This window comes from Dipodomys ordii, unplaced genomic scaffold (assembly GCF_000151885.1).
Source record: "Dipodomys ordii isolate 6190 unplaced genomic scaffold, Dord_2.0 Scaffold68, whole genome shotgun sequence".
NCBI lineage: Eukaryota > Metazoa > Chordata > Mammalia > Rodentia > Heteromyidae > Dipodomys > Dipodomys ordii.
In genome coordinates this window covers 3,193,186-3,213,320 of record NW_012267284.1, presented here as the reverse complement: position 1 = coordinate 3,213,320, position 20,135 = coordinate 3,193,186, and the positions used below count along the sequence as shown (strand labels likewise).

The 20,135-nt window shown below is 46.7% G+C and overlaps 1 protein-coding gene across 7 annotated transcripts in view; it reads left to right on the top strand.

Moving 5' to 3' along the window:
* The window catches only part of Card11 (caspase recruitment domain family, member 11), a 77,335-nt gene that overhangs the window by 34,238 nt on the left and 22,962 nt on the right, over positions 1-20,135 (top strand). For 6 of the 7 annotated variants that reach the window (XM_013023508.1, XM_013023507.1, XM_013023505.1 and 3 more), the window contains 5 exons: positions 2,664-2,796; positions 10,551-10,772; positions 12,910-13,047; positions 15,123-15,448; positions 18,765-18,944. In XM_013023508.1, the coding sequence (XP_012878962.1) occupies positions 2,790-2,796; positions 10,551-10,772; positions 12,910-13,047; positions 15,123-15,448; positions 18,765-18,944 (873 nt within the window). In that variant the 5' untranslated portion in view covers positions 2,664-2,789. The remainder of the gene's footprint in view (positions 1-2,663; positions 2,797-10,550; positions 10,773-12,909; positions 13,048-15,122; positions 15,449-18,764; positions 18,945-20,135) is intronic. The other variant, XM_013023504.1, reaches the window with a different exon arrangement.

Below are 20,135 nucleotides of genomic sequence, written 5' to 3'. Positions count from 1 at the left end.
AGCACCCAGGCCCAGAGTTCAGGCCCCACGACCAGACTGAAAAAAACAAAAAGTTTTCTCTTATTCACTGTATTCTCTGCTCCCTACAAGTTTCTGTCCTCGGATTATCTCTTGATCTCTGCCTTCAGGTAGAGATTTCCCTCAGAAGCCAACCTTTCTTTGGCTCTGATTGCTCTTAAGTGAGAGGCAGCTAAAAGCAGCATCTGGGCTTAGCCAGGGAACAAATGGCTTCCCCCATGGATTCACACCAGTCTGTCTTTGTAGAACCCGGTCTTAGTTCCATCTCTTACGTTAAGATGACAACTTCAATTTCTGTATGCACACCTTCCATCATAGCCCTTTATAAAGGCAACTTGGGTAGGGGGTTGAGGGAATTGTGGAGTTTGAACTCAGAGCCACTCTACCACAGAAACCATGCCCCAGTCCTAAAAAGTAATTAAAAACACAGGCTGGGTATGAATTAAATGAAGGAAAGAATCTCAAGACCAAATTTTCCCTTTTTGCCAAATGACATTGAACTTCTCCAAGCTCTCTTTGCCTGCCTGTCTTACTTTTCTTTCTTTCCTTCCTTTCTTCCTTCCTTCCTTCCTTCCTTTCTTCCTTTCTTTCTTCCTTCCTTTCTTTCTTTCTTTCTTTTATTCTTTCTTTCTTTCTTTCATGTTGGGACTAGGACTTGAACTCAGAGCCCGGGCACTGTCTCTTAGCTTTTTCACTCAATGCTGGTGCTCTACCACTTGAGCCACAACTCCACTTCTAGCTCTTTGATGGTTAATTGGAGATAAGAATCTCACAGGCTTTCCTACCTAAGATGGCTTCGAACTGCAATCCTCAGATCTCAGCCTCCTGAGTAGCTAGGATCACAGGTGTGAACCCCCAGCACCCAGCTTCAAGCTTTATTTTGTTAGCTGTAAATGGTGGTTTTGATGAGGACACCTCCACTGCTGAAAGGTATTTGGTTTGTGCTATGTACTACTGGAGACAGAACCTAAGACTTCACACATGCTTTTCAAGAGCTCTACCACTTGAACCATGCCCCAGTCCCTTTTTATACTGGAGATCCTCCTGCCTCCACTTTTTGAGAAGCTGGGATTAAAAGTATACACCACCAAGCCCAGCTTCAAACAATTCGTAAGGTTGGTCAATGACATCTAACATGGTGCCTGGCACAAAGCAAGCAGTCTGGTGTAGTAGATGCTGCCTCCATCTCGTGACTATACCTTCATCCCTGGAAGTCACCAGCTTAAGTGATCAAGAGATGAACCTGCCAAAATAGAGCCCTAGAAATGTTGTCTGATCTTAGGACCAGGTACCCAAAGGCTTTAGTCAAAGTTCCATGACCAGAAAAAGCCCAGTCTCTCTATTGGCTGACCTGTACCTCAGTTTCCTCACTCAGTATTGACCCAGAAGAAACTAGAGCATGAGGACCAATGGTGGCAACCTTTAATCACAACTCTGCTTACAATCAAAGGTTTCTTACAGCTGGGTACCAGTAGCTCAGACCTGTAACCTTAGGTACTCAGGAGGCTGAGATCTGGTTGGAGGCTATTCTGAGCCGAAAAGGTCATTAGCCTCCTCTAGTTAATCAACAAAAATCTAGGCTGGAGGTATGGCTACAATGGTAGAGCACCAGCTGAGCAAGTTAGAGTTCAAGCCTCAGTATTGAAAACACACACACACACACACACACACACACAGAGTTTCTTAGGATTTCAATTGTGATCTGATGTCACAGTGATTCATGCCCAAACCAAGCAAGCTCCTGCTTATAGCTGCCTCTCCCAGGGGCCCTGTCCCTCCCATGTAGGGGGACTCAGAGCAGCTTCTGGAGACCCCAAGAGTTCAAGTCCACTCCTGCCTCCGCAGGGCTTGAACCCCACCTGTCCTGGTTGTGGGCCTGCCTGTTCCAAGCAGCTCCGCCCCTTCCTCACAAACCTCCCCAGTGGCCTTGAACAGCTGTGCTGGGTGAGGCGGCGGCCCTGTCCCTTGTCAGACCCCATAAAGAAGGCATCCCTTGGGAAATCACCGTGGGCTGTGGGGCTGTGGTGTGTTCCTGCCCACGAGGCCGAGGGTGTAATTCACAGTGAAAGCAACTCTCTGGTTGGGGATGTGGCTTGCTGCCTTTGAGCGAATGAATTCACCACTGATCACAGCATTGCTCAGAGCCCCATGAAGATCCGCCCTGCTGGCCGTGAGATACCACGAGGCCACCAGCTCCCCGATCCTGAAGATCTGGGGACCTGTGGTGGGTCGTCCCGGGTCATCCTTGAGACTGGACATAACAGAAACGCTTTCCCCCTGGAATGTACACCTGTACTGTCCCCTGACGCCGTCCCACCTCAGAATTTCACTTCCTGCCATGTTCTTCCAAAGCACAGCACCCTTATTTGTATTTTAGGTCATAGGGGGGATTGAACTCAGGGCCTTGCACTTTCTAGACAGGCACTCTACCACTTGGGGCTATGCTCCACGTTTTAGATTTTAGTTTTCCAGACCGGATCTCGTACTTTTACCTCAGCTGGGCTTTGACTATGATCTTCCTATCTCTGCCTCCCAAGTAGCTGGGAATTACAGGCATAAGCAACTACACCTGGCTTCAGAGCACCCTCCAAATTTGATTTCTTCTTTTCTCCTCTACTCCAAGTTTGATTATCTTCCCTTTTCAGATCCCAGCCATCTCAACTCTCAATCCAACAAGAGACTGGCTCCAAAAAGGATGAGATCCCACCAGGAAGTGTAAAAGTCAGACTTCAATAATTGTTCATCAGCTCCTGTGCATTGAGCATCTACACATGCCAGGTACTTTACCTGTCTTATTGGCTTTATGTTGAAAAGCTAGACAGAGAGACTTGGTAGAGGGGAAGAAGAAGGGGCTGAGATCTGACATTAGCCTGAATTTGGGAGATAGTCAAAGGATCCAGCATGCTGGGGGCACAGCAGTGGCAAGTCTGTGAGGTTACAGAAGGTAAATCACACAGACCCCCAGAGATCAAGGTCGACATTGTGAAATTTATTATAACAGCAAATGTATTATGACATTCATATGATAAATGTCTTCGACAAATGAGGGCAGAGGGAGTGAACAGCTGTGCTGGGACTTGTGCATGGGTATGTGGTCTCTGTATCCTGTGCTTCCCAGATGAAGGTGAGCAGATTCACCCTTCCCCTTGGAGCCTGGCCCAGGAGCCTTGAACTTGTCAGGGTTGTTGTTGTTTTTGTTTTGGTTTGGTTTTTGTTGGTTTTTTTTTCCCCTTAATTTTGTTATGATGAAGGTGTTGTACGGAGGGGTTACCATTTCATAAGTCTAGACCTGGGGTGAGTGCTCCAACATGCGTTACTGAGCATGCTCAGACTAGGATCAGCAATCAAGAGGGAAAGATGGCCAACAGGAGTGCTTCTGAGCGCACTTGATTGACGCCACAAACATGGTGTACAGGAATGCTTCTGGTGCGCCTAGATTGCATCACAACAGACGGAACACTGCTGGGCACGCTTAATGTATGTCACAAACACAGCGGCTAGGACCCCTCTGGGCACAATGAGGTTGCATCATAAAGGCGTTAGGCAGAAATGGCTCTGTGCAGTGTTAGCGTCTCTTCTCTAAAAGAGGACGCTCTGAAGTTACACTCGTGGCGGCCCCTACAGGTGCACCAAGCGGAAGGAGGGCGGTCCAGCCGTGGGCCTCACTCCCAGGCTTTTCCCTGCGAGTTCTGACCCTTACTTCAGCATGCTTTTCTTTTCTTTTTCCTCTCATACTAGGAACTGACGCATGTCACCTCTGAAGCCATGCCCCAGCCCTTTTTCTGTTTTTTTTTTTTTTAGACAGAATATCGTCTAACATTTCTAATATTGTTTAATATTTTACCAGCGCTGGTCTTGAAGTCATGATCCTTCTAGCTCTGCCTCCCAGGTGGCCGGGATTACAAGTGTGTGTTACCATGCCTGGCTCCTTTTGTTCTCTCCTACCTCTCCCTCTTGCCAGTAAATTCCCATTCAAAAATGGCACCTGCTGTCTAAGAGGAACCTTGGGGCGCTGTAATATGGGGCAGGCCCCAGTAGAGAGGACCAGTTTGGACTCAGTGTAGGTTGTTTGGGCTTTCTGCATCTTACTTTCTTTGTCTACAAAACAGGGGGCCATGTCCACCTCTCAGGGTGGCTGTGATAAAACAATTTCTATAAAGGGTCAGGCATGGTGCCTGGCAGGCAGACAGCCCAAGGCTGGGCCCTTCCTGTTACACTTGTGCGTTTGGTGCCACCCTTTACATGGACTTCCGGGTGCTACCCTCACCATGAATTGTTACCTGTGTAGATAGTTGGCCTGTACCTCCAGACTGTGAGCACTATGTCAGAAGTTTCTCAGAACCCTCTGTGCCCCCTAGAATGGCACTCAGGAAATGTCACAAGCACTTCAGCCCTACTTGACCCACAGGGTGCAGCGCTGGGCATTCATGATATCACCGCCTCTGTGAGACCTGAGGTCTGTGGCTGCCTCCCTCTGAGGAAGAGGCGCCCCTTTGCCTGTGGTGGGAAGAAGGTTTTATCCTAGTCATTTCCTGCTCCACTCAGGTGGCCGCTCTGCCACCCAGGGCCCTGCAGGAAGCGTTGCCATGGCACCAAGCCCCCTGCAGCTAGTTTCACACCCAGCCTCCACAGCCATGCTGTCTGTGAGAGACAGGAAGCATGATTCCTAAGTACAGAACTTCAGAGCCCCACAGAAGTACAAGCTGTTAGCACCTGACCTGCCATTCTCTCCTGCAGCTGCACCTCTCAGCCACTCTGCAAATCCTCCACCAGGCCCAACCTCTTTCCATCTCTCTGCCCTGCCATCTGGATGACATTCCAGACATTTGTGCCCCAGGGAATCCTCAGATCCCACCCTGGGCGCAGAGATCCCGGGCATCACTGGAACAACTAAAAGATCAGTCTCAGGGTCTCCTTTCTCTGAGTTACTGCCCAAGATGAAGGCAAACTCCTGCCATCCGTTTCCCATCACTTGGCCTGGGAGCTCCAGTGCACCATGAGCAGCAGCTTCCCTGCACACGGCCTGGGCCATGAGGCACTGCACAAGCTTGTCTAGAAACCGCGGGTGGGTGCCACACAAAAGCCACTTTGGCAGTTCACAAGACACCCGTTCTCCTGGAATCATGTGGGTTGGGATTTCCGAGGGGGGGAAATAGGATGTGATTCTGTTAGCAGTTGTTGATAAGTAGCAGCAAGGCCTGCTGCGTGTTTATTCATAAATAACTCATGGTAGCGCTGGTTTAGAATGCTGGCTGCCTGAGAAGAGGAAAGGAAGGATGTCTTCCTTCTTAGGTGAAAATGAGCACCCTGGTGCCCTGTTGTCCTGAATGGGAGGGTGTCGTGGGCAACAGGCTCCACCCAGGATGCATGGGTGCCACTGGGTATTAGGCTCAAGGCAATGTAGCACAGAAAGGTAAGCTGTGCATGAATGAGCTCGGAATATGGGGGACTCGTGGATACATAATAAATGTAATACATCACAGGACAGCTAGTGAGAAGGAGGGATAAAAGAGCCCCAGTTTGAAAGCTAGAAGTAAAACTGTCCCTATTTGCAGATGACATGATCCTACCTTTAGAATATCAAAAGTCATCTACTATTAAAACTATTAGGTAAATTAAATTGGCAGCCGAGGAAAGAGAGCAGCCCATGGTATACAGGCAAAGGCAAGGTTTATTTTCAAGCTCCAGGCCGCCTCTGGTCAAGTTGGAAGCCAAAGCAGCAGGGATTAAAAAAGGTCTAACCATAGCCAGGCCATGATTTATCAAAACCAGGGGCAGGAGAAGGTGTAGCCACACCAGATGTAGATGTGATCTTGGGGGGGGGGGTGACTGCCTCCAAGTGTGCCAGTTACTTAGGTGACACAAGTACTGGGTGGAGACTTAACCAAGAGGCAGGAGGAGTCTGCTCCGCCTTCCCAGGGCGTACCTTACAAAAAACAATAAATTAGTCAGATGTTAGCAGCTCATGCCAGTAATCCTAGTTACTCAGGATGCTAAAATCTGGAGGATTGAGGCCGCCCAGGCAGAAAAGCCTGTGAGACTCGTATCTCTAAAATCTCCAGCAAAAAGTTGGGCTGGAGTCATAGCTCAGGTGGTAGAGCACCCACTGAGCAAGCAAGCCAGCCTAACAAGGGCAAAGCCCTGAGTTCCAACCCCACTACTGCCAAAACACAAACAAAACAAAACAAAAAAACAGTTACCTTTCTCTCAGAAATTGGCAAGCAAATCCTACAACTCACCTGGAATCATAAAGGGGCGCATGATCTCCAAAACAATCTTGAAAAAGAGTAATAGGGTACCAAGGATGGGGGATAGGCTCCTACTTCCCAACTTATTACAAGACTATGGAAAGCAGTGCGGTTCTCGCATAAAAACAAACAGACTTGAGTGTGGTCAGCTGGAAAGTCCAGAAACAAACTTCCGCATTTAGGATCATCTGATTCTCAACTAGGAGTCCAAGCTCACTCCATGGGGAAAGAATAGTTTTTGGGGGGTGAATTCTCTGGAACAAGGAGCTATCCACATGTGAGACTCTGCAGTGAGACACACCTGATTTGTAACATACACACAACAGATTACAGTGCTGAATGTAAGAGCTAAAGTATAAAACTGTAAGAAAAAAATAAAAGTAACTGTTGGGGGGTTTTGTTTTGTTTGTTTGTGATACCAGTGCCTTGTGCTTTTCCAGCTGGCATGCTACCACTTGAGTTACACCACCAACCCAAGAGGTAAACAATGACATTTGTGTGTGTGTGTATGTACAGATGCTGAGGCTTGAACTCTGGGTCTGAGTGCAGCCTCTGAGTTTTATTGCTCAAAACTAGCACTCTACCACTTGAGCCACTTCCAGCTTTCTGGTGATTAATTGGAGATCAGAGTCTCACAGACTTTCCCAGGCTTCCAACCACAATCCTCAGATCTCAGCCTCTTAAGTAGCTGGGATTATAGGCGTGAGCAACCAACACCTGGCAATAATTACTTTTTTAATGGGTTCCAAAATCAAAATGGAAGAAAAAAACAACTATATGACATCAGAATTTAATTTTTAAACTAGATTCTTTTTTTTTAGTACCATTTGAATGCAAGACCTTGATTGCTAGGCAGATGCTCTACCACTTGAGCCAGGTGCCCACCTCTTTTGTTTCAGTTTGTTTTGGGGATAAGCTCTAACTTTTCCAATCACAATCCTCTTATCTCTACCTTCTGAGTATCTGAACCACACCTGGCCCAAGTTTAGACTCTAAGAATATGAAAGTACACCTGACAGGAAGGGAGAAAATATTTGCAAGTCACACATTTAATAAAGGATATGCATCCAGCATATTCCTACAACACAATAATAAAAAGACCAACAGCTCAATTTTTAAATGGGCAAAGGATTTGAATAGATAATTCTCTTCACAAATGGCCAATATGCAAATGAAAAGATGCTCCATATCATTAGTCATTAGGAAAATGCAAAACCAAACCACAGTGAGACTCTACTTCACATTCAGCACAATGACTGTAATAAAAGACAGAGGAGAGCCAGCATTAGCAAGAATGTGGCAAAGGAGAGCCCAGACATTACTCATGGGAATGCAAGATGGCGTGGCTGCTGTATGCTGCAAAACGTTACATGCACACCAACCATATGTCTCAGGAATTCCTCTCGTACAAGGATGAAAACATCTATCCACACAAACAGCTGCCCAGGAATGCCCACAGCAGCACACTGCTCATACTGTAGAAATAACTCAAACGTCCACCTGTGGATGATGGGCCACACAACACATGTCATATCCATACAATGAAAAATCATTTGGGATCTGGGACAGTGGCTAACACCTGTAATCCTAGCTACTTGGGAGGTGAAGATAGGAGGATCGTGGTTCAAGGGAAGCCCTGGCAAAAAGTTAGTGTGACTCTTAAATCTCAAAGAACAAGCCAGGTGTGGTAGCAAGTGCTTGCAATTCCAGCTATATGCAGGAAGAAGAGGTAGGATCATGCTCCAAGGCCAGCATAAAAAATCATTTGGCAATTTTTTTTCATGAAGATCTGATATGTGCTTCAACATTAGTGAATTTTTTAAATTATTCTAAATGAAAGAAACCAGCCACAAAAGACTACATTGTATAACTCCATTAGTAGGAGAGTCTAGAAAGCATACTTTTCTAAGCAGGAAGGACAGTTCTTAGAGAAAAATAGTGACATTAAAAGGGATAGTTTCTTCATGAAATGAAGAAAATGCCCTTCACACTGACCGTGTTACCCTAGCACTCTTGGCTCACTCCTCCAATCCTAGCTACTTAGAAAGGTGAGATCAGGAAGCTCAGGGTTCCAGGACAGCTAGGAAGAAAAGTCCACAAGAGTCCACTTCAACAGAAGAATCTGAACATGGTGGTGTGAACTTGTTATTTCCACAGTGACAGGAAACCTAAAAGAGGAGGATCACATTCCAGGAACATACCTTAAAGGGAAGTGAAACCCTACCTCAAAAAAATCACACGCAAAGGGCCTTGTTCAGAGGTAGAATGACTGCCTAGCAAGTGTGAAACCCTGATTTCAATCCCTAGGGCCACCAGGGGTAGAGGGAAACGGGGGAGGGGTGTGGGAGAGAAGAGAGAAGAAAGGAAAGAGGGAAAAAAATGAAGTATGTAGGGTGTAGTAGTGCATACTTGTAACACAATACCCAGGAGGCTAAAGTAGGAGGATTGTGAATTCAAATCTATCTTAGGCTGCCTATTAAGACTCTGTTTCAATCAAAGCAAAACGAAATAAAAAGATTGAATTAGATCTACGTGTATTTTCCTTAAAAAGGTTTAAAACTTTATGATTAAGCCTGAGCCAGGGGTTCATTCCTGTAATCCTAGCTACTGAAGGCATTGAGATCTGATTATCACAGTTCAAAGCCAACCTAGGCAGAGAAGTCCATGAGACTATAATCTTCAATTAACCAGTGGAGGTGGGGCTCAAATGGTAGAACACCAATCCTGAGCAAAAAAAAAAAAAAAACAGGCAAGAATGCAAGGCCCTGAGTTCAAGCCCAAATACCAGCATGCACACACATGCGTGTGCACGCACGCACACACACACATACACACACACCAACATTGTGTTTAGATATAAATATGTATTTGTATTGATGTTCAAATCCTCCCTTCTCGCATATATACTTTGTATATGTCTCTATTGTACTTATTTCTTGTTAATATCAATTAATTATACAAGGGGAGCTTTTTTTCTTTTTCCAGTAAGGGTTTCAGCTTAGGGCTTCTTGCACTCTCTCAGTTTCCTTCCTAGGTAGGCACTATCTCATTTGAACCACATGTGAGTGAAATTTTATGCTTCTTATTTGGGAGGTAGCATCTTTTCTGCCTGGTTTAGTGTTGAACTTCAGTCTTCTGGATCTCAGCCTCCCTAAAAGCTGGGATTATAGGGGTGAGCTACCAGTATCCAGCCAGCTTACATTACCAAGACATAATTTTTCCAAGTTTTTCCACTTCCTTACAAATGGGGCAATGTCATTCTTTCTGACGGGAACATAGAATTCCATTGTGTATATGTACCACATTTTCTAAAGAAAGTTTTTTTTTTAAGGAAGTTTTTTGTTTGTTTGTTTGTTTTTTGTCGGTTGTGGAGCCTGAACTCTGGGCCTGGGTGCTGTCCCTGAGCTCTTCAGCTCAAGGCTAGCACTCTACCACTTGAGCCTCAGTGCCACTTCCAGCTTTTTCTTCTTATGTGGTGCTGAGGAATCGAACCCAGGGCCTCATGCATGCAAGGCAAGCACTCCACCACTGAGCCATCTTCCCAGCCCTGTACCACATTTTCTAAGCAAAGTAAGCCAGAACCAAAGACATATAGGCTGCATGGTTTCCCTCATTTGTAGTTATTAGAATGGGCCTGTGTATCTATAAGTAAACCCAATGGATAGTAAAAGACAGATAATTACACCTGAGCATGGTTGATTAAACAGCAGTCTAAACTTTCACAGTGAGAACAAAGGGGGATATTCTTAGGAGCGGATCACAAGGGCTCAATAGCTATGTGCATATGATTATGTAAAACGATGCTTATCGAAATGAACGCCAAGAAATAGAAGCAAGAGGTTTTTTTTTTTATTATTGTATTGTTTGTGGTTCTTTTTTCTTCTTATTTTTCCTCTGGTTTATTCCCTTCTGTCACTGGTTGTTTTTTTTTTTCTGTACCCTTTGTCTTGTATATATGTTTATCTGATACGGGGAGAGGAAGGGGAAGAACAGAAATGGTGGGACAAAGGGTGAACCAATTCAGCAGTGGAACCCACTAGACACTATGTTGAAAATGAACTATACAACTTGGGTGGTGGGGAGGAAAATCAGGAGGGGAAAAACTGGGGGAGAATGAGGGAGGGAGGGACACTGTTCAAAAGGAAATGTATTCATTACCTGTAACCCCTCTGTACATTACCTTTACGATAAAATTTTAAAAGAAATAATAAAACTTATCCAGATACTCACAGAGGAGTGCACAGGGCTATCCTGAACTCTTTGGTCCACCTTGTTGGGGTTTAGGCATCCCAGGAGAAGGCCTGGAGATGGAGGACTACATGGAGACTCTGAAGGACGAGGAGGACGCCCTGTGGGAGAACGTGGAATGCAATCGGCACATGCTCAGCCGCTACATCAACCCCGCAAAGCTCACGCCCTACCTGCGGCAGTGCAAGGTCATTGATGAGCAGGATGAGGATGAAGTGCTGAGCGCTCCCACCCTGCCCTCCAAAATCAACCGTGCAGGTAACAGAGGTGGCCACCAGGGGCGCCAGAGGCAAGGCACCCCATTTCCCCACTTTCCCCCCAACACACACACCTGGCTCAAGACTGTCAAGCCAGGGATCCATGGACCACTGCCCATCACCGTCCCCACTGAGCTACCTCTGGGTATAACTCAAATGGTCCTTCAAATTGCCAGAGGGTGGAATTCACACCTCTTGTTTATTAGGTGGTTCTGGGGTTTGAACTCAGGGCCTGTATTCCCTAGGTAGGAGCTCCTCACCACTTCAACCACACCCCCAAACCCCTGGAATTGGCATCTGATTGACATTGCTAACCTGAATTTTAGCACCACCTTCAATTATGTCAGCAAACAATGAATCGTACTAGTGATTTGTAATACCTATGAATTTTGTCAACAAATAGAAAACAGCAAACAGCCAGGCGCTGGTAGCTCATACCTATAATCCTAGCTACTCAAGAAACAGATCTGGAGGATTGAGATTCCAAGTTGGCCCAAACAGAACAGTCCATGAGACTCTGATCTCCAAATAACCATACAAAGCTGGACTGGAGATATGACTCAAGTGGTAGGGCAATAGCCATCAGCAAGAAAGCCAAACAAGAACACAAGGTCCTGAGTTCAAGCCCTGATTACCAGTAAATGAACACATAAACATGCCAGGTATGGTGGCCTCTGCCTGTAATATTGGCTACTTGCAAAGCAAAGATGAGAGGATTGATGGCCAAGGCTAACCTGGGGGAAAAAAATTAGCAAGACCCAATCCCAACAAGTAAACTAGGCCTGGTGTACTTATCTATGGAATCCTGAAGCCCTGAGTTCAAAGCTCAGTACAAGTAAATAAATACCTTGATGTCACATTATATCTTTGCAAATGTCTTCAAATGCATTTCTCACTCAAAAATCACAGCAGTTATTAAACCAAGTTTTAAACTGTGGAGCATTCATGTAAAAGTATGTTTGTTACAGAACCACACATTTGTTTACTATTTGATAACTTGCATTGTCACCAATTTCCTTTGCTGCTGAGATATTTAATCTGTTAAGCAACCTTATTCTGAGAAGGGGTCCATAGGCTTTTCCAGCAGTCTCTAGTGCTTGCTTTAGTTTCCTGCACCATGTATACACTGAACATCTAGGCTGTATTCTTTATTTGGGTCCTAGACTGTGATATAAAATGTATTTGTCTCTGGGATGAGAGCTCCCTGTCCCTGTGGCACAGGTGATAATAAGCAGTTCCTAGGCCTTGACTCTGTTCTGCCCCCATGGGAGACATCCTTAATTAAGAACATCATGACTTCCCAGTGAGCTCCCGTGTGACTCTGGAATCCTTCTGAACACAGAGTGCCAGGCAGCTTCACCAAACAATCAGAAGTGACATGAGATAAAATGTATTTATCATGTCTGTCCTGGGGAAAAGGTAGAGTGTTAAGACCTCAAAAGAAAAAATATCTAAAAATAAAATGTTTAATGAAGGGCCAAGAAGTATACACAATAAGTGCATTTAGGAATGTGTTCATCTGTGTTTCTAGTACTATGTCAAAATACTTGAGTCAGGCTAACTTTGTAAAGAAAAGAAGTTTTTGGCTCAAAGTTTGGGAGGCTCAAGGGTAAGCTGCTAAGAGCTCAGCTCCATGGAGGTGATTCTTGGCAGGGTGTGGAGAAGAGAACTCATTTCCCACCAGTAAGCCTCAGAGTGACTGGGGTCTCACAATCCTCCCTAATGGCACACCCCCAAATGACCTAAGGAAGATCATAGAGCTCTTCCTCTTTTCTGTGACTTTCCCTAGCTCCCACTCAAATACCCAGAATCCCTATATATCCCCTATGCTTCCAACCTCTGTCAGCCACAGAAAAGCTAATGCATGTGTGGGTGGTCTTAGCCCTGGCCAATCAGAAAAACCCAAAACTCCTGAGTTCCTGTGACTAAGATTCTACATATCCCATTTCTACCCATATCTACAATGATAGATAAGTATTCACCAAAGCCCTGCTGAGGGCCTGACAAGTTGATTGGCATTATCTGGACTCCAAGATCCATCTCAGAAATGCTAGAAGTTGGTGGAGACACAATCAGAATAAGACTTACAAATGCAGACCACTCCTGTCCAGTCAGGGCTGATTTGCTTTTCCTTTCAGGTCGATTGTTGGACATTCTGCATACCAAAGGGCAAAGGGGTTATGTGGTTTTCTTGGAGAGCCTAGAATTTTACTACCCAGAACTGTACAAACTAGTGACGGGGAAGGAACCCACTCGAAGATTCTCCACCATCGTGGGTGAGTGACGTTACCATCGGAAGTATGTAGCCTCTACTAGGAGACATGTGTCCTGCAGAAGGACAATGTGAAGGCTGTGAGTCTGTCACATGCTGGACTTTTGGGCTATCTACCATGAATTTCACCTGATGGTGAAAGGCAGGTGACAAGGGCAAAACAAACAAGAGCCAGGGGTTGGGGGTGTCCATGACATGCCTCATCTGTGGTGCTGGGGACTGGGAGGAGGGGGTAAGCAGATGGGCCTTTGATCCCCTGCAACTTACCTCCATCTTGCCTGCTCTCTTGCCAGGGTCTTGGGCCAGAGCCCTGGGACATCACGTCTACATAATCTTCCTTCCTAAATGTTCTTCTATCAGTCTTCTATCTCCAGGCCAGCCCCTCCCACCCCCTTCATTCATTTCCTGGCCGGATCCAAGGCTTTCTTCATCCTCTTCATGCCCCGTCTCCTACTTAGGTCTCTTCTATGGTTTTCCATTTCTCCATATAAAGACCTGGGTCTTTAATGTGATCACAGGGAACCCCCAAGTCCTCCTGGCCTCACCTTTCTGCCTCCATCTCCTGCGCTCTCTCCTTCCTCTTTTCCCTTGCTCAAACACTTGAATCATCCTTCACTTCTGGAAATATGCCAAGACCCTCCCTCCTCCAAGTGGCCATGGCTATGCTTGTCTACCTTCTAGGATGATACTCTTTTCCCCTGAGGAAAAATTCTCCCTTCTCTAACCACTGCCCCCCAGAGCGGCTCTGGTTCCCCCACCACACATAATCATAGTCTCTTATACCTTCACTTTGTGAAATACTCACAGACTAATGCTCTCTGGGTGTGACCTGACCCTTCCTTCCTTCCTTTCTTCCTTCTTTTTTAATAATTTTTATTGCTATAAGTGGTTACATAAATTTCACAAATTTCACAGTATTGTGAGATAGTGATACTTAGTTAAAGTCACAAATACATTTTAACTTTCATAAGGCAAATTGTCATTATCATGGCCTATAAAGTTTGTGAATTCTATGAGCTTTGACAATACAACTATTTCTTCCACATGGGGTGATAGGTACATTTCTTTCCTTTGGCTTAGTGTAAGTTGTTGTATATTTTCCCGTTTCCCTCTGATTCTGTGCCCTCCTCCTAGCTTCCCTCAGATGTGCATGTTTATATACTATATATGTGGTCAAGAACATGGAGTCATTTAGAAATGATATGACAGATTGGAAGTCCTTTGTTTCTTAAGTCCTGTTTACTTTGTTCTATCTCCTTACATTTTGGATTTAACATCCACATATCAGGGAGACCTTGTGCCATTTGTCTCTCTGCTCTTGGCTCACTTCACTCAAAATGATTTGTTCTAGTTCCATCCATTTCCCTAAGAATGCCATTATTAGCCAGGCGCCAGTGGCTCAAGCCCATAATCCTAGCTACTCAGGAGACTGAGATCTGAGGATCACGGTTCAAAGCCAACCTGGGCAGAAAAGTCTGTGAGACTCTTATCTCCAACAAACTGCTAGAAAACCACTCAAGCAGTAGAGCGTTCGCCCTGAGATAAAAGCTGAGGGACAGCACCCAGGCCCAGAGTTCAAGCCCTACAACCCACAAAAAAAGAAAAAAAAAGAATGCCATTATTCTGTCCTTTCTAATGGCTGTATAATATTCCATTGTATATAGGTACCGCAATTTTTGACCCATTCATCTGTAGTGGGACATCTTTCTTTTTTCTTTCTTCCCTTTCTTTCTTTCTACCGTCCTGGGCTTGAACCAGGGCCCAGGCACTGCCCCTGAGCTTTGGCCAGTGAAGGCTAGCACTCTACCGCTTTGAGCCACAGCACCACTTCCCTTTTTTTTTTTTTCTTTTTTAATGTCTTTTCCTCTTACTAGACAAGAAGCTCTCCCAAGACCAGGCTGTTTTGCTCACCTTGACTCCCTAGTGCTAAAGGGCTCAACAGCGCTTACCAAGATGTTGTTGAATGAATGAGTGAATAGATGACACCTGTCCCCTTCCCCTTCAACCCCCCCCCGCAGACCTCCCCCTCCCCACCCCCTCCTCAGCCCTGGGGCCTGACCCAACGCCCCTTCTCCACAGTGGAGGAGGGCCACGAGGGCCTCACGCACTTCCTGATGAACGAGGTCATCAAGCTGCAGCAGCAGATGAAGGCCAAGGACCTGCAGCGCTGCGAGCTGCTGGCCAAGGCGCGGCAGCTGGAGGACGAGAAGAAGCAGCTGCTGCTGACGCGGGTGGAGCTGCAGACCTTCCAGGACCGCTACCACAAGATGAAGGAGGAGCGCGACGGCTACAACGACGAGCTGGCCAAGGTCAAGGACGACAACTACAACCTGGCCATGCGCTACGCCCAGCTCAGCGAGGAGAAGAACATGGCCGTGATGAGGAGCCGGGACCTCCAGCTCGAGGTGGGGCACGCGTTATTTTTAATAGCTGCAGCGTTTGGATGGCGCCCGCCCATTGCAGTGGGGCCGTCCATCTTTCTTGCTTTTTGCTAGCTCAGGCCTTGAAGTACACTTCAGAACCACAAGTCTACTGGAATGTTTTCCTCTCTTTAATAAATTAATAGAAATATCATTTTTTTTAAATCATGGGCACCTGCAGACAAACGCTCTCAGCTCCCACACACACCTCAATGCGGCCCGACCTTTCTGCCCACACAGATGAGGGGAGGGGGGGAAAGGGTCTACAGCCGTCCTGCGCATGCGTGAGCAGACACCTGTGCCTGGGTCTCTCTCTCTCTCTCTCTCTCTCTGCTCAAAGCCTCTAGGAGCTTAATGCATCCAGATCCAGTCTGCACATGTTCGACACAGGCATTAAAACCCCCCATGAGTTCAGTGCACCTAGATCCACTCTGCATGTGTGCAGATCTGCACACGCACGAAGCCCCCATGCGCTCACTGCACCTAGATTCATTCTGCACATGTGCAAACATGCACACTTGTACCCTGTCTCAGGAAAGGTGAGAAGAGAAATCGGAGACTACAGCCCCAGTGTGACAGGGAGGTTGGAGCACCTCGGCTGCAGACCACCAGGCTGAGGAAAAGGAGTGAGGAAATAAACACAGCACCTGTTTGGCAGAGGCTGCACCCCTTGGGGCCAGGCCTGTCCATCATGCCAGTATCTACATTGCTCTCCATGCTGCTTCCCGCCCTGTGGGACAGTCAGCACACGTATCAGTGCACACCCACCAGCCTGATGGTTGACATGCTTCACCAGTTTATTTCCTAAGTAGAGGAGGGAGGGGACTTGTGCTATCCACCCCTTCCTTGTATTTACCAAATGTCATCTTGCTCGGACCCTTAAGGCTGAGATCACTGCCTGTCAGGGAGTGCACATTGTAATCAGAAAACAAATCCATCAGAACCTGGTAGGTTAAGGGCTACCAGGAAGGAGAACAGAGTGAAGCCAGATGCTTTTGTATTAGCTTTGTTTTGGTGGTCCTGAAGTTTGAACTCAGGGTCTTGACACCTGCTAGAAAGGTGCTCTATCACTTGAGCTATGCTGACATCCCTTCTTAAATTTTAGTTATTTTTCAGATAGTGTCACTCACCAATTTTTCCTAAGGCTAGCCTCAGACTGAGATTCTCCTACCTCTGCCTCCCAGGCAGCTTGGGTGACCGATCTATATAGCTACACCTGGCTTGTTTGTTGAGTTGGAGATCTCTGTAAATTTTTGCCCCCATTGACTTTGAACAACAATCCTTTTTATTAGCTAGGGATATAAGAATGCTTCACCACACCTAGCAAAGTGGTCTTTCATCCAGGATGGTCAGGAAGGGTATCTAAGAAAGGAACAGATGAACAGGAATGGGAACCCTCCATGCAAGTCAGGGTAACATAATTGCAGAGATCCCCCAAGGAAGAGGGCTGTTTGGGTTTTCCCCGGCTTAATGTCAAGAGAGATAGTGAGGCTGAAACCAAATGAGCCAGTGGTACTAGAGGAGGTGGGAGAGGTAAGAGGGCCAGCTGGAGTCCAGGTATGGGGGCGGTGGTAAGAACTGTGGGATTTATTCCAGTTGTGATGGAAGCTGCTGAAGGATTGAGAGCTGGAGAGTGACAGCTGATTTATATCTGAGAAGGATCACTCTGGTTGCTGGGTGGAAAATAGACTCTCAGAATATTTATGAAGCACCTGCCATGTGTAAGACACTGTGCTAAGTACTGTGAGGGACACGGGGATAAATAACCTGAGCTCTGCTCCGGTGACTTAGGATTTAGTGAGGCAGACAGATCGGTAAACAATCCAGGAGCATTCAGGTGAATTGAGTCCGTGGTCTGACGGGCAGTGGAGCGTTTCAGCTCAGAGTGTGCATGGTGAAGTTTTGTATTAGATTCGGGCTCTATCGCTTTCTTGGCTGTTCGTCTTAGGTTTTTCGGTGGTGGTGTTATTTTGTTTTGTTTTGTCCATTTGTGAGAGATAGAATCTCTGTGTTATAGGATTGCTGAGTTTCTGCACTGAGTTTTAAGCAGAGTAAGGCCTGCAATTGTGTGGCCCCCATCCCCCGTGTCCCCTCCCCTCCCCCCCCCCCCCCCCGTCCCGGGACAAAGTGAATTTGTTTTGCATGACCAATTCCAGGGGTCTTGGTGCTATTTATTAACCTGGGGCAGAGAAGGGAGTACTTAGAAGTTGCACACTAGAACTTTCTCCTGTTCTCGACACCTAAGTGAAATACACTAAAAATGAAAAGATGTGTCAGAATGAAAGACTGTCCAGCCATCCAAGTACCTGGGTCATTTCTCTTCTCCAAGATGCTTCCCGATAGGGCCAAGGTCTCAGGACAGTTCAAGTGGCCCTGTCCTCTGTAAAGCTACAGACTCTGCCTGTCACATTTTGGTCACATTTCTTAAAGTTATTCCTTTTACAAGTTTCGATTTGGAAAATGGTGCTGGGCATAGTAGTTCATGCCTGTAATGCCAGCAATCGAGAGGCAAATGTAAGAGGATTGAAGTGTAGGCTACATAGTGAGTTCTAGTCAAAACAGAAAAGGAAAAAAAAGAAGAAGAAGAATGAGGGCAGGATCCAAGGAAAGGAAAGGAAAAAACAAAAACTGTATGCAATTGCTCACACCTAGAATCCCAGATACCTGGGAGGTGGAAATCAGGAGGACTGCAGTTCAAGACCAGTCAGGGTAAAAAGTTACCAAGACCCCATCTCAACAAACAAGCCAGACACAACACAGCAACTCACATTTGTTATCCTGTTTATGCAAGAAGCTAGGTCATAGGATTATGATCCAAGATCCATCAGATAAAAATTGAGACCCTATCTGGCCTGGGATGTAGCTCAGTGGCAAAGCACTTGCCTAGAATGCAACATCCTGGGTTTGATCTCCAGTACCAAAAAAGAAAAAAAAAAAAAAAAAAAAAACCGAAAAAAAAAAAAAACAAACAAAAAAAAAATGAGACTCTATCTGAAAGTGAAAACAAGACTGGAGGTGTGGTTCAACTGGCAGAGCCCCTGTCTAGGGAGTGCAAGACCCTGAGTTCAAACCCCAGTATCACAAAAAGAAAGAAAATCTAACCTCCCGGGAAGTCTCCAACGCCAAGGTTATGAAGGCGTGTCTTACGGAAAAGTGTCTCTGAGTCCTTCCTCACCACCAACAGAAAGGAGCAGAGGGACAGAGCTTGGCTTGTGTGGGGAAGCAGTAGGATCTGGGGGTGCTGGGCACTTCCCGTGTCCCCTGCCAACGCCCCTCCCCTCGGCTCCTCTGGGGATTTCAGATTGACCAGCTGAAGCACCGACTGAACAAGATGGAGGAGGAATGTAAGCTGGAAAGAAACCAGTCGCTGAAACTGAAGAATGACATTGAGAGCCGGCCGAAGAAGGAGCAGGTCCTGGAGCTGGAGCGAGAGAACGAGATGTTGAAGACCAAGATCCAGGAGCTACAGTCGGTCATCCAGGTGAGGCGCTGCTGGGGTGATGCAGGTGAGGATGGGGCAGGGCCATGGTGACACAGGAGGGCGGGGTCATGGCGATACAGGTGTGGGAGGAGCCACGGTGATGTAGGGGAGGGGAGGGGCCAAGTGAAGCCATGGTGACACAAGCAAGGGCGGAGCAGGGCCAAAGTGGTGCAGTGAGGGCGGAGCCAGATGAGGCCATTGGTGACACAGTGAGGGTGGGGCGGGGCAGGGCGGGGCCCGCACTCCTGCCCCGGTAAGTCCACAGTCCCACTTGGCCAACTGCAAAGTGCAGATGATGCCTGTCAGCCTTGGCCATTTCCCTTTCCTCCTCTGTGAAGTGGGGTTGACCACAGCACACCCCCTTATCAGAGACATTCCATTATGGAAGATAATACTTTAAAAAAAAAGAAAAGTTTGCCCCTGCCTGGGTGTGGAGGCTCACGCCTGTCATCCAGCTATGTGGGAGAGAGAGAGGAAGATCATGGTCCAGGCCTAGGGAAAAACACTATATTCTACTTGAAAAAAAAAAGGAATAAAGAACAGGAGGTGTGGTTCAGGTGGTAGAGCACCTGCTTAGCAAGCATGAGGCTCTGAGTTCAAATCCCAGTATTGCAAAAAAGAAAAAAGTCATCTCACTGATGCCTGCATTGAGAATCGCCATCCACCCAGAAATTAATGCCTTGTGCCATGAGAGGGAAAATGTACATCAACAGTCTTACCCTTAGACACACAGAAACCCAACAACACGCCGCCATCCCCTCCCACTCCCTCGCCTGGCACAGTGAGCAGCAACATCCCAAGATACCTCTGCAGGAAAAGAAAAGATGCCCCCTCTCCATGCTATAGAATGGCCCCTAAGGGGGCCTGGCTGGATTTCAAGCAGAGGCTGAGTCCTGCAGTAGTTGGAGCAGCTTACAGGCTATTTGGGAGTGGCATCTGAGAATCTGGGGGTCTTTCTCATCATCACCCGAGTGTCTGAAGGAGCAGCTGCTGCTCCTGGCAGAATACTTGGCACAGGCTCCCCCTGGGCACAGTGGGCTTTCTGGGTCTTTCCAAGCGATCAATTTCTTAGATGATAAGCTGCTTAAGGTCCCCAAGAGAAACCCTGCCTCTGCCAGCACAAAACCTTCCACTCACTCTTCGTCTGTGGCTCCTCTGTCCCCACCCTCCCGTTCACCTTGCTTCTCCCAC